The sequence below is a fragment of the Salmo salar genome, chromosome ssa11, assembly GCF_905237065.1.
Source record: "Salmo salar chromosome ssa11, Ssal_v3.1, whole genome shotgun sequence".
Classification (NCBI taxonomy): domain Eukaryota; kingdom Metazoa; phylum Chordata; class Actinopteri; order Salmoniformes; family Salmonidae; genus Salmo; species Salmo salar.
The window spans coordinates 57,778,929-57,793,891 of NC_059452.1; the positions used below are offsets into that span (position 1 = coordinate 57,778,929).

At 44.7% G+C, this 14,963-nt stretch overlaps 1 protein-coding gene across 4 annotated transcripts in view; it reads left to right on the forward strand.

The window, feature by feature from the left end:
- wdr59 (WD repeat domain 59) overlaps positions 1-14,963 on the forward strand; it is a 98,153-nt gene that overhangs the window by 3,526 nt on the left and 79,664 nt on the right. For 3 of the 4 annotated variants that reach the window (XM_045689783.1, XM_045689785.1, XM_045689786.1), the window contains exons 2-13: positions 1-42; positions 913-1,048; positions 2,690-2,775; positions 2,960-3,040; positions 4,814-4,851; positions 5,207-5,295; positions 6,682-6,798; positions 7,301-7,378; positions 7,536-7,692; positions 10,991-11,070; positions 11,386-11,524; positions 13,520-13,632. The exon at positions 1-42 is cut by the window's left edge and continues 8 nt beyond it. In XM_045689783.1, the coding sequence (XP_045545739.1) occupies positions 1-42; positions 913-1,048; positions 2,690-2,775; positions 2,960-3,040; positions 4,814-4,851; positions 5,207-5,295; positions 6,682-6,798; positions 7,301-7,378; positions 7,536-7,692; positions 10,991-11,070; positions 11,386-11,524; positions 13,520-13,632 (1,156 nt within the window). The remainder of the gene's footprint in view (positions 43-912; positions 1,049-2,689; positions 2,776-2,959; positions 3,041-4,813; positions 4,852-5,206; positions 5,296-6,681; positions 6,799-7,300; positions 7,379-7,535; positions 7,693-10,990; positions 11,071-11,385; positions 11,525-13,519; positions 13,633-14,963) is intronic. The other variant, XM_045689784.1, reaches the window with a different exon arrangement.

Sequence of the window (14,963 nt, forward strand, 5' to 3'; positions counted from 1 at the left end):
TATGTCCGTGGACTGCCTGGGTGGACATGCTGTCCTGTCTGGGTGTGTACCAGTCCTTTTACCACACATTACAGCACCACCACCAGACAGTGAAAACACTCCTCCTCACATTGCCTTGGGGATGTTAGAAATCCCTTACCAGCCGAGGCTGTTGATTCACCGTAGCTCTGCCTCAGTCACCGTAGCTCTGCCTCAGTCACTGTAGCTCTGTCTCAGTCACCGTAGCTCTGCCTCAGTCACCGTAGTTCTGCCTCAGTCACCGTAGCTCTGCCTCAGTCACCGTAGCTCTGCCGCAGTCGACATCACTGTAGCTCTGCCGCAGTCGACGTCACTGTAGCTCTGCCTCAGTCGACGTCACTGTAGCTCTGCCTCAGTCGACGTCACCGTAGCTCTGCCTTAGTCGACGTCACCGTAGCTCTGCCTCAGTCGACGTCACCGTAGCTCTGCCTCAGTCACTGTAGCTCTGCCTCAGTCGACGTCACTGTAGCTCTGCCTCAGTCAACGTCATTGTAGCTCTGCCTCAGTCACCATAGCTCTGCCTCAGTCACTGTAGCTCTGCCTCAGTCAACGTCACTGTAGCTCTGCCTCAGTCAACGTCATTGTAGCTCTGCCTCAGTCACCGTAGCTCTGCCTCAGTCACCGTAGCTCTGCCTCAGTCACTGTAGCTCTGCCTCAGTCAACGTCACCGTAGCTCTGCCTTAGTCAACATCTATCAGGCCATGAGGCCGTAAGGTAACAGTGTCATGTCCCGATGTTTGCAGTTCCACAAGTCACTGCTAGTTGTGTATTTGTGGATTAATCAGATTTAAATAGATGGGAGGTTGACATGTCAGGTGAATAAACCTATTTTCATCCAATTGTGCGTGTGTGCGTGCGTGCGTTGACGTGCGTGTTTGATCTCCTCTCCTTTAGACGGAGGTTTCTGTATGTGGTGAACCTGGAGACTCCGTCTGAAGCTCCCAGGAAGATTGGCAGACCAAGCAAATGGGACGTGGGGACGGTTCAGTGGAACCCTCACAAGGCGGAGTCCCACGTCTTCGCTGCCTCTGTGAGTACTCTGTTAAAACATCAACAAAAACGTTAACAATTCATCATTCAATTGCGTAATTTTTTTTTCTATTGATTTACATTTCCTTTTTATATTTATAAATTAGGCTCTTATCCAGAGAGTCGTTGAGCAGGCTCAGGTCTTATCTGGAGAGTCGTTGAGCAGGCTCAAGTCTTATCCGGAGAGCCGTTGAGCAGGCTCAAGTCTTATCCGGAGAGTCGTTGAGCAGGCTCAAGTCTTATCCGGAGAGTCGTTGAGCAGGCGCTCTTATCCGAAGAGTCGTTGAGCAGGCTCAAGTCTTATCCGGAGAGTTGTTGAGCAGGCTCACTCTTATCCGGAGAGTTGTTGAGCAGGCTCACTCTTATCCGGAGAGCTGTTGAGCAGGCTCAAGTCTTATCCGGAGAGTCGTTGAGCAGGCTCGCTCTTATCCGGAGAGTCGTTGAGCAGGCTCAAGTCTTGTCCGGAGAGTCGTTGAGCAGGCTCAAGTCTTTATCCGGAGAGTCGTTGAGCAGGCTCAAGTCTTTATACGGAGAGTCGTTGAGCAGGCTCAAGTCTTTATCCGGAGAGTCGTTGAGCAGGCTCAAGTCTTATCCGGAGAGTCGTTGATCAGGCTCAAGTCTTATCCGGAGAGTCGTTGAGCAGGCTCAAGTCTTATCCGTAGAGACGTTGAGCAGGCTCAAATCTTATCCGGAGACACGTTGAACAGGCTCAAGTCTTTATCTGGAGAGTCGTTGAGCAGGCCCAAGTCTTATCCGGAGAGTCGTTGAACAGGCTCAAGTCTTTATCCGGAGAGTCGTTGAACAGGCTCAAGTCTTTATCTGGAGAGTCGTTGAGCAGGCCCAAGTCTTATCCGGAGAGTCGTTGAACAGGCTCAAGTCTTTATCCGGAGAGTCGTTGAACAGGCTCAAGTCTTTATCTGGAGAGTCGTTGAGCATGCTCAAATCTTTATCTGGAGAGTCGTTGAGCAGGCTCGCTCTTATCTGGAGAGTCGTTGAGCAGGCTCAAGTCTTAATCCGGAGAGTCGTTGAGCGGGCTCAAGTCTTAATCCGGAGAGTCGTTGAGCGGGCTCAAGTCTTAATCCGGAGAGTCGTTGAGCGGGCTCAAGTCTTTATCCGGAGAGTCGTTGAGCAGGCTCAAGTCTTATCCGGAGAGTCGTTGAGCAGGCTCAAGTCTTATCCGGAGAGTCGTTGAGCAGGCTCAAGTCTTATCCGGAGAATCGTTGAGCAGGCTCAAGTCTTATCCGGAGAGACGTTGAGCAGGCTCAAGTCTTATCCGGAGAGACGTTGAACAGGCTCAAGTCTTTATCTGGAGAGTCGTTGAGCAGGCTCAAGTCTTTATCCGGAGAGTCGTTGAGCAGGCTCAAGTCTTAATCCGGAGAGTCGTTGAGCAGGTTCAAGTCTTTATCCGGAGAGTCGTTGAGCAGGCTCAAGTCTTTATCCGGAGAGTCGTTGAGCAGGCTCAAGTCTTATCCGGAGCAACTTAGTCAGTTTCTGATTGGATCCAGATATTTGTTCTGGTCAAACTGCATCCTGTGAGAGTTGTGGTCATCACTGCCCACATGGTGGTACCATAACATCCTGGTTACTGAACAGACCCAGTCTCTGCTCTGTGATCTGTCTGACTAGAGGTTTATGTTTCCAGAGTAACCAGCGTGTTGACCTGTACACGTGGCGCGATGGTTGTGGGGAGGTCCACGCATCCCTGCAAGGACACACACGAGTCATCAGGTAACACAGAGGAGATGCTCCCGTACGTCTGTGTCCCCAAATGGCTCCCTATTCCCTACGGGTCAAAAAAATAGTGCCCTATACAGGGGATATGGTGCGATGTGGGACACGGCCTGATCTGTGTGGATATGTACTCTAGGTATGTCTATGTCGCCAGGTCACTGACTGTGTTTGTATCCTACAGTGACTTGGACTGGTCCTGGTTTGAACCGGAGTATCTGGTCACGAGCTCTGTAGACACCTACATCTGTATCTGGGACACCAGGTAGGATTTACCACTATACTATCAATAACCAGGTAGGATATACCACTATACTATCAATAACCAGGTAGGATGCACCACTATACTATCAATAACCAGGTAGGATATACCTCTATTCTATCAATAACCGGGTAGGATAAACCACTATACTATCCATAACCAGGTAGGATATACCTCTATACTATCAATAACCAGGTAGGATATACCTCTATACTATCAATAACCAGGTAGGATATACCACTATACTATCAATAACCAGGTAGAATATACCCTCTATACTATCAATAACCAGGTAGGATTTACCACTATACTATCAATAACCAGGTAGGATATACCACTATACTATCAATAACCAGGTAGGATATACCACTATACTATCAATAACCAGGTAGGATATACCACTATACTATCAATAACCAGGTAGGATAAACCACTATACTATCCATAACCAGGTAGGATATACCTCTATACTATCAATAACCAGGTAGGATATACCTCTATACTATCAATAACCAGGTAGGATATACCTCTATACTATCAATAACCGGGTAGAATATACCACTATAGTATCAATAACCAGGTAGGATATACCTCTATACTATCAATAACCAGGTAGGATATACCACTATACTATCAATACTCCTCTCTGTACCAGGTAGGATATACCTCTATACTATCAATAACCAGGTAGAATATACCACTATACTATCAATAACCAGGTAGGATATACCACTTTACTATCAATAACCAGGTAGGATATACCTCTATACTATCAATACTCCTCTCTGTACCAGGTAGGATATACCACTATACTATCAATAACCAGGTAGGATATACCACTATACTATCAATAACCCGGTAGGATATACCACTTTACTATCAATAACCAGGTAGGATGTACCACTATACTATCAATAACCAAGTAGGATATACCACTATACTATCAATAACCAGGTAGAATATACCACTATAGTATCAATAACCAGGTAGGATATACCACTATACTATCAATACTCCTCTCTGTACCAGGTAGGATATACCTCTATACTATCAATAACCAGGTAGGATATACCACTATACTATCAATAACCAGGTAGGATATACCACTATACTATCAATAACCAGGTAGGATATACCACTATACTATCAATAACCAGGTAGGATTTACCACTATACTATCAATAACCAGGTAGGATTTACCTCTATACTATCAATACTCCTCTCTGTACCAGGTAGGATATACCACTATACTATCAATAACCAGGTAGGATATACCACTATACTATCAATAACCAGGTAGAATATACCACTATACTATCAATAACCAGGTAGGATATACCACTATACTATCAATAACCAGGTAGGATATACCACTGTACTATCAATAACCAGGTAGAATATACCTCTATACTATCAATAACCAGGTAGGATATACCACTATACTATCAATAACCAGGTAGGATATGCCTCTATACTATCAATAACCAGGTAGAATATACCTCTATTCTATCAATAACCAGGTAGAATATACCTCTATATGATCGCCACTCCTCTCTCTCTCTCTCTTTCTCTCTCTCTCTCTCTCTCTCTCTCTCTCCGTACTTTAATCTGTTTTCACTCTCCATGTAGAGTCATGTAGAGGATGTTTTTGGTTCAGGTCTTGACTTAATGTATGTCTGGGAAACCAGCCCTGAGATTAAATGATTGATGTCCTGCCTGAACAACACTGTAAACAACACTGTAAACAACACTGTAAATCTGTTTGTATGATCTCAGAGACACAAGGAAACCTACAGTGGCGTTGTCTGCAGTGGGTGAGTAGGCACTTCAGTCTTTAGATAATCACAGTTTGACCTCTCTAGGTCATCTGTCTTGGATTCACAATCTCTCTCTCTCTCTTTCTCTCTCACCATCTCTCTCTCTCACCATCTCTCTCACCATCTCTCTCTCTCTCTCTCTCTCTCTCTCTCTCTCTCTCTCTCACCCTCTCTCACCCCATCTCTCTCTCTCTCTCTCTCTCTCTCTCTCTCTCTCACCATCTATCTCTCTCTCTCCATCTCTCTCACCATCTCTCTCTCCATCTCTCTCTCTCTATCTCTCTCTCACCATCTCTCTCTATCTCTCTCTATCTCTCTCTCTATCTCTCTCTATCTCTCTCTGTCTCTGTAGCGGGGGCGTCCCAGGTCAAGTGGAACAAGCGTAATCAGTACCTTCTAGCCTCCAGTCATGATGGAGATGTTCGCATCTGGGACAAGAGGGTCAGTACTGCATTATAACCTGTGTAGGGTCAGTACTACATAATAACCTGTGTAGGGGCAGAACTACATTATAACCTGTGTAGGGTCAGTACTGCATTATAACCTGTGTAGGGTCAGTACTACATTATAACCTGTGTAGGGTCAGTACTACATTATAACCTGTGTAGGGTCAGTACTGCATTATAACCTGTGTAGGGTCATCTGGACTAGAGGGTCAGTACTACATTATAACCTGTGTAGGGTCAGTACTACATTATAACCTGTGTAGAGTCAGTACTACATTATAACCTGTGTAGGGTCATCTGGACTAGAGGGTCACTCTACATTATAACCTGTGTAGGGTCATCTGGACTAGAGGGTCAGTACTGCATTATAACCTGTGTAGGGTCAGTACTACATTATAACCTGTGTAGGGTCAGTACTGCATTATAACCTGTGTAGGGTCAGTACTACATTATAACCTGTGTAGGGTCATCTGGACTAGAGGGTCAGTACTACATTATAACCTGTGTAGGGTCAGTACTACATTATAACCTGTGTAGGGTCAGTACTACATTATAACCTGTGTAGGATCAGTACTACATTATAACCTGTGTAGGGTCATCTGGACTAGAGGGTCAGTACTACATTATAACCTGTGTAGGGTCAGTACTGCATTATAACCTGTGTAGGGTCATCTGGACTAGAGGGTCAGTACTACATTATAACCTGTGTAGGGTCAGTACTACATCATAACCTGTGTAGGGTCAGTACTACATTATAACCTGTGTAGGGTCAGTAATACATTATAACCTGTATAGGGTCAGTACTACATTATAACCTGTGTAGGATCAGTACTACATTATAACCTGTGTAGGGTCAGTACTACATTATAACCTGTGTGGGGTCAGTACTACATTATAACCTGTGTAGGGTCAGTACTACATTATAACCTGTGTAGGATCAGTACTACATTATAACCTGTGTAGGGTCAGAACTACATTATAACCTGTGTAGGGTCAGTACTACATTATAACCTGTGTAGGGTCAGTACTACATTATAACCTGTGTAGGGTCACTACTACATTATAACCTATGTAGGGTCAATGCTAAATGGTATACTGGTACACACTTACTCGTTGATCAGATATCAATATTTCATTTCAGATTGAACATATTGAAGTGTCCTGTGTCCCTTATGTTCAGTCAGTGTCCCTGTAACATGTTCAGCCAGTGTCCCTGTAACATGTTCAGCCAGTGTCCCTGTAACATGTTCAGCCGGTGTCCCCGTAACATGTTCAGCGGGTGTCCCTGTAACATGTTCAGCAAGTGTCCCCGTAACATGTTCAGCGAGTGTCCCCGTGTCTTGGTTTTGTGCCTGATGGTCCTGTGTTATCTATTACCCAGAAACCCAACACAGCTGTGGAGTACGTAGCAGCTCACCTGTCTAAGATCCACGGTCTGGACTGGCACCCTGACAACGAACACATCCTGGCAACGTCCAGTCAGGACAACTCCGTCAGGGTAAATTACCTTTTCCCCGGAACCTCATAGCTACCGTAAAAGTTCATTTAAACGCGGTCTCAAATAGCCGCCTTGTCTAGCGTATTCAGGTTTCTTAACATTTGGAAAGTTTAACGCCAAATGTTCTGTTTCCATCAGGCCGATCATTAAAAATGTTATCCGACGTGTACTTTTACTGGTATAAAATGGTCAGATGGAAACCTGGTTACACCGTGTAAATGATAACACATTAGACACAGGAAATGAAGAAATGTATTAAAATGCTTTGAATTAAACAATTAACTATGCAAATGAGCTAAAGCTGTGCGCATTAAGGAAATAGAAGCCTGGCTCAAATAGAAGCCTGTCTTTAAAAAAAAGCGCCTGTTGTCTTCAGTGATTTAAGCAAATAAACGCCTGGGCTTTTAATTGAAGTTTTACGATATGTAGGATATTCACATAGCTTTTTTGCTATGATTCTCCCGTTGTACTTACTGTGCTGTCCTTCAATTTCTCTGTGCAGTTCTGGGACTACAGACAGCCGAGGAAGTATCTGAACATCCTATCTTGTCAGGTTCCAGTGTGGAAGGCCAGATATACAGTGAGTTGACTCTTCCTTTCACCAGTTCTCCTCGTGTGAAGAGTGGATATCTGTCTGAGAGTTATGGATATCTATCTGTCTATAACGCTCTTTGTGTGTGTGTGTGTGTGTGTGTGTGTGTGTGTGTGTGTGTGTGTGTGTGTGTGTGTGTGTGTAGCCTTTCTCCAACGGCCTGGTTACAGTGATGGTTCCCCAGCTGAGACGTGAAAACAGCTTGCTGCTTTGGAGCGCTCTGGACCTCAACAGCCCCGTTCATGCCTTCGTGGGACACGATGATGTGGTGCTGGAGTTCCAGTGGCGTCCGCAGAAAGAGGGTAAAGGAGGCCTCTACCGGCCTGGGTGGCTGGGTAATATACCTCTACCAGCCTGGGTGGCTGGGTAATATACCTCTACCAGCCTAGGTGGCAGGGTAATATACCTCTACCAGCCTGGGTGGCTGGGTAATATACCTCTACCAGCCTGGGTGGCTGGGTAATATACCTCTACCAGCCTGGGTGGCTGGGTAATATACCTCTACTGGCCTGGGTGGCTGGGTAATATACCTCTACCGGCCTGGGTGGCTGGGTAATATACCTCTACCGGCCTGGGTGGCTGGGTAATATACCTCTACCGGCCTGGGTGGCTGGGTAATATACCTCTACCAGCCTGGGTGGCTGGATAATATAACTCTACCAGCCTGGGTGGCTGGATAATATACTGCTCAAAAAAATAAAGGGAACACTTAAACAACACATCCTAGATCTGAATGAAAGAAATAATCTTATTAAATACTTTTTTCTTTACATAGTTGAATGTGCTGACAACAAAATCACACAAAAATAATCAATGGAAATCCAATTTATCAACCCATGGAGGTCTGGATTTGGAGTCACACTCAAAATTAAAGTGGAAAACCACACTACAGGCTGATCCAACTTTGATGTAATGTCCTTAAAACAAGTCAAAATGAGGCTCAGTAGTGTGTGTGGCCTCCACGTGCCTGTATGACCTCCCTACAATGCCTGGGCATGCTCCTGATGAGGTGGTGGATGGTCTCCTGAGGCATCTCCTCCCAGACCTGGACTAAAGCATCCGCCAACTCCTGGACAGTCTGTGGTGCAACGTGGCGTTGGTGGACGGAGCGAGGCATGATGTCCCAGATGTGCTCAATTGGATTCAGGTCTGGGAAATGGGCGGGCCAGTCCATAGCATCAATGCCTTCCTCTTGCAGGAACTGCTGACACACTCCAGGCACATGAGGTCTAGCATTGTCTTGCATTAGGAAGAACCCAGGGCCAACCACACCAGAATATGGTCTCACAAGGGGTCTGAGGATCTCATCTCGGTACCTAATGGCAGTCAGGCTACCTCTGGCGAGCACATGGAGGGCTGTGCGGCCCCCCAAAGAAATGCCACCCCACACCATGACTGACCCACCGCCAAACCGGTCATGCTGGAGGATGTTGCTGGCAGCAGAACGTTCTCCACGGCGTCTCCAGACTCTCACGTCTGTCACGTGCTCAGTGTGAACCTGCGTTCATCTGTGAAGAGCACAGGGCGCCAGTGGCAAATTTGCCAATCTTGGTGTTCTCTGGCAAATGCCAAACGTCCTGCACGGTGTTGGGCTGTAAGCACAACCCCCACCTGTGGACATCGGGCCCTCATACCACCCTCATGGAGTCTGTTTCTGACCGTTTGAGCAGACACATGCACATTTGTGGCCTGCTGGAGGTCATTTTGCAGGGCTCTGGCAGTGCTTCTCCTGCTCCTCCTTGCACAAAGGCGGAGGTAGCGGTCCTGCTGCTGGGTTGTTGCCTCCACGTCTCCTGATGTACTGGCCTGTCTCCTGGTAGCGCCTCCATGCTCTGGACACTACGCTGACAGACACAGCAAACCTTCTTGCCACAGCTCGCATTGATGTGCCATCCTGGATGAGCTGCACTACCTGAGCCACTTGTGTGGGTTGTAGACTCCGTCTCATGCTACCACTAGAGTGAAAGCACCGCCAGCATTCAAAAGTGACCAAAACATCAGCCAGGAAGCATTGGAACTGAGAAGTGGTCTGTGGTCCCCACCTGCAGAACCACTCCTTTATTGGGGGTGTCTTGCTAATTGCCTATAATTTCCACCTGTTGTCTATTCCATTTGCACAACAGCATGTGAAATTTATTGTCAATCAGTGTTGATTCCTAAGTGGACAGTTTGATTTCACAGAAGTGTGATTGACTTGGAGTTACATTGTGTTGTTTAAGTGTTCCCTTTATTTTTTTGAGCAGTGTATATCATATAATATAACTCTACCAGCCTGGATAATATATCATATAATATACCTCTACCAGCCTGGGTGACTGGGTAATATACCTCTACCATCCTGGGTGACTGGGTAATATACCTCTACCAGCCTAGGTGGCAGGGTAATATACCTCTACCAGCCTGGGTGGCTGGGTAATATACCTCTACCAGCCTGGGTGGCTGGGTAATATACCTCTACTGGCCTGGGTGGCTGGATAATATATCATATAATATAACTCTACCAGCCTGGATAATATATCATATAATATACCTCTACCAGCCTGGGTGACTGGGTAATATACCTCTACCAGCCTGGGTGGCTGGATAATATAACTCTACCAGCCTGGGTGACTGGGTAATATATCATATAATATAACTCTACCAGCCTGGGTGGCTGGATAAATATCATATAATATAACTCTACCAGCCTGGATGGCTGGATAATATATCATGTAATATAACTCTTTACCAGCCTGGATAATATATCATATAATATAACTCTACCAGCCTGGATAATATATCATATAATATAACTCTACCAGCCTGGATAATATATCATATAATATAACTCTACCAGCCTGGATAATATATCATATAATATAACTCTACCAGCCTGGATAATATATCATATAATATAACTCTACCAGCCTAGGTGGCTGGATAATATATCATATAATATAACTCTACCAGCCTGGATAATATATCATATAATATAACATATAATATAACTCTACCAGCCTGGATAATATAACATATAATATAACTCTACCAGCCTGGATAATATATCATATAACTCTACCAGCCTGGATAATATAGCATATAATATAACTCTACCAGTCTGGGTGGCTGGATAATATAACATATAGTATAACTCTACCAGCCTGGATAATATATCATATAATATAACTCTACCAGCCTGGATAATATATCATATAATATAACTCTACCAGCCTGGATAATATATCATATAATATAACTCTACCAGCCTGGATAATATATCATATAATATAACTCTACCAGCCTGGATAATATAGCATATAATATAACTCTACCAGCCTGGATTATATATCATATAATATAACTGTACCAGCCTGGATAATATATCATATAATATACCTCTACCAGCCTGGATAATATATAACTCTTTACTAGCCTGGGTGGCTGACTTTATTCAAAGCAACTTCTTGTAATGCATACATTTTGTCTACATCACCAGGCTACCTCTTCCCCCACATCCTAAACTGTTATCATGAATCCACCTGGTAATGAAGTATTGCCGTGTCTCGTCGTCCATAGAGTTCAGTCCTCTGATTCCTCCCGTCTTGTTGTCTCCTTTTCTAGCTTCTAAGGACTACCAGATGGTGACGTTATCCAGAGACCAGACTCTGAGAATATGGAGGCTGGATCCACAGCTACAGAAGGTGTGGAATCTGTCAAATCCAACGCTCTATTCAAAATCTCTATGATTTGAATAGGAGATTTGAATAGAATAGGTACAGCTACAGAAGGCTGGAAGGTACAGCTACAGAAGGCTGGAAGGTACAGCTACAGAAGGCTGGAAGGTACAGCTACAGAAGGTTCGGAATCTGTCAAATCCAACACTCTATTCAAAATCTCTATGAGGCCCTCTGGTCAAAAGTGGTGCGGTATTGTTTTGGTAACTGGGTGTCATTTGGGATTCGCTTCATGTTAATTCCATATTTAAATGTATGTTCTCCCTGTGTTTCTCTGTGTAGCTGTGTGCCAACGACCTGGTAGAGGATCTGATGGAAGGGATCAGCCTAACTACCGAGTCAGAGAAGAGCCTTCCCTCTCAGGACCCTGAACCCACCGTACACAGCTCTGGCCTGCCATCTGAAGACCTGCAGGGTGAGGGTGAGGGATGGTCCGTAATCACACCCCCCCAGAACACGCCTGGCTAACTTGATGGGTCATGTAATCATCTGGCGAAGTGGTCTTTGGTTTAGACATGTAGCTAGCTAAACAATAAACCTAACGGTGCTTTCAAGACAACTGGGGAACTTGGAAAAAATACAAGGTCAAATTATGGAGGCGGTGCTCTTCAGGTCGGAAAGTCGGGGTTATAGAAAGAGGCCAGAGTTCCCGAGTTGGAATTCCAAGATTGATGACCGTTCAAAATAATTTTTTCTCAGTCTGAGCTTTTTTTTTTCTCCTTGAGTTCCCAGTTGTCTTGAACGCAACAGCAGTTGGAAGTCAGAGATTTCCGAGTTCCCATTTGTTTTGAATGCGGCATAGCAGTACAAACTGATTGTAATAGATAGCCACCATGCATTAATCTACAGGTAGCTTAAGCTAACCAACTAGGTTCAATGTTAGCTAGCTAGCTAACATTAGGCTGTAACTAGAAATGCAAATAGTTTTCTGAGACGTGAATAATATTACTACACAGATCATACACGTAACGGTAGCTAGCGAGCCAGCCAGCGAACAGTAGCGAGCGAGCCAGCCAGCGAACGGTAGCGAGCGAGCCAGTGAACGGTAGCTAGCGAGCCAGCCAGCGAACGGTAGCTAGCGAGCCAGCCAGCGAACGGTAGCTAGCGAGCCAGCCAGCGAACGGTAGCTAGCGAGCCAGCCAGCGAACGGTAACTAGCGAGCCAGCCAGCGAACGGTAGCTAGCTAGCTAACAGTACGTGTTGTAATGAAAACGACTTTCTGACCAAATTAGAAACCTGTAATATCTAAAAATGTAGCTAGCTAGACTATCTTACCCGTATACATGGATGGACGCTTCTCCCTCTCTGTCATGGTTGCCCTTAGTTTGAAGATGTAATCCGGAGACGGGTGTTTTATACAACAGCCTTCTGTGTGTTCTCATTTTCTCCATCTCCTCAGCTATCATACTCCGCTTCCACTGCGCTTTTCGCTGATTTCAAAGCTCGGTCAACTTCATCTGTGACAACAACACTGTCGATCGCCGTTTCTTCCCCGTCACTGTCATCAGAAGACTCTACAATGTCTGTTTCAATGAAAATGTTTTTGACTTAAATCAGGGATTTCCTCATCGTCTGATTCAGAGAGTTAGCATGGCACGATCGTCCTCCAGAAATTAGTCCATTAAAACTTTTTCCCACTGATCGTTTGTCGATACGATAGCGCCTGTTAAATTCAGGGCGCCGCTTTTAGAGTTCTTCATACTATCTTTAAAATAGGCCACGCTGGGAAAGATTATCTACTCACAGAGGAATGTATAGACCTGACTACGGTAGAATAGAGGAATGTATAGACCTGACTACGGTAGAACAGAGGAATGTATAGACCTGACTACCGTAGAACAGAGGAACGTATAGACCTGACTACGGTAGAACAGAGGAATGTATAGACCTGACTACAGTAGAACAGAGGAATGTATAGACCTGACTACATTAGAACAGAGGAATGTATAGACCTGACTACGGTAGAACAGAGGAATGTATAGACCTGACTACGGTAGAACAGAGGAATGTATAGACCTGACTACGGTAGAACAGAGGAATGTATAGACCTGACTACAGTAGAACAGAGGAATGTATAGACCTGACTACAGTAGAACAGAGGAATGTATAGACCTGACTACAGTAGAACAGAGGAATGTGTAGACCTGACTACAGTAGAAAAGAGGAATGTGTAGACCTGACTACAGTAGAACAGAGGAATGTATAGACCTGACTACAGTAGAACAGAGGAATGTATAGACCTGACTACAGTAGAACAGAGGAATGTATAGACCTGACTACAGTAGAACAGAGGAATATATAGACCTGACTACAGTAGAACACAGGAATGTATAGACCTGACTACAGTAGAACAGAGGAATGTGTAGACCTGACTACAGTAGAACAGAGGAATAAGTGTTGTCTCTCTCGCTCACAGACCAGGCTGGTTCTCTGACCTCCGGTGGTCGACATGACCCCTCTGCTCTGCCCCAGACACTGCAACAGGAGTTCTCTTTGGTCAACCTGCAGATCAGGAACGTCAACGTCGAGGTGAGCTTATAACTCCTAATGACCTCTCCCGTGATAGTCGTATGACTGCTTATAACTCCTTATGACATCTCCTGTGATAGTGTTATGACTGCTTGTAACTCCTGATGACGTCTCCTAGGATAGTCTTATGACTGCTTATAACTCCTGATGACGTCTCCTAGGATAGTCTTATGACTGCTTATAACTCCTGATGACATCTCCTAGGATAGTCTTATGACTGCTTATAACTCCTGATGACATCTCCTAGGATAGTCTTATGACTGCTTGTATCTCCTGATGACGTCTCCTAGAATAGTCTTATGACTGCTTATAACTCCTAATGACGTCTCCTATGATAGTCTTATGACTGCTTATAACTCCTTTTGACATCTCTTATGATAGTCTTATGACTGCTTGTAACTCCTGATTTTGTCTCCTAGGATAGTCTTATGACTGCTTATAACTCCTAATGACGTCTACTATGATAGTCTTATGACTGCTTATAACTCCTGATGACATCTCCTAGGATAGTCTTATGACTGCTTATAACTCCTGATGACATCTCCTAGGATAGTCTTATGACTGCTTGTAACTCCTGATGATGCTATGTCACTCCTCTTATGACAGTTTATAACTCATAATGACGTCTGCTGTATCAGTTATTTAAAACGGGTTATGACTCCTAATGACATCTGCTGTGTCAGTCTTACGACATCTTATGACATTGTTATGTAGGCTTTATGACAGTGTAGCTCGACGGACCCCTACACCCTTCATACCGTTAGAATGGCTTTATTATGGTGGTCTGTTCAATAGAACTACATCTCCCTTTATTATGGTGGTCTGTTCAATAGAACTACATCTCCCTTTATTATGGTGGTCTGTTCTATAGAACTACATCTCCCTTTATTATGGTGGTCTGTTCTATAGAACTACATCTCCCTTTATTATGGTGGTCTTTTCTTATTATGGTGGCCTGTTCAATAGAACTACATCTCCCTTTATTATGGTGGCCTGTTCTATAGAACTACATCTCCCTTTATTATGCGGTTCTGTGGTGTGATTGTTCTACATCGTACCAATGCGGTTCTGTGGTGTGATTGTTCTACATCGTACCAATGCGGTTCTGTGGTGTGATTGTTCTACGTCGTACCAATGCGGTTCTGTGGTGTGATTGTTCTATGTCGTACCGACGTGGTTCTGTGGTGTGATTGTTCTACGTCGTACCGACGCGGTTCTGTGGTGTGATTGTTCTACGTCGTACCGACGCGTTTCTGTGATGTGATTGTTCTATGTTGTACCGACGCGGTTCTGTGGTGTGATTGTTCTATGTCGTACCGACGCGGTTCTGT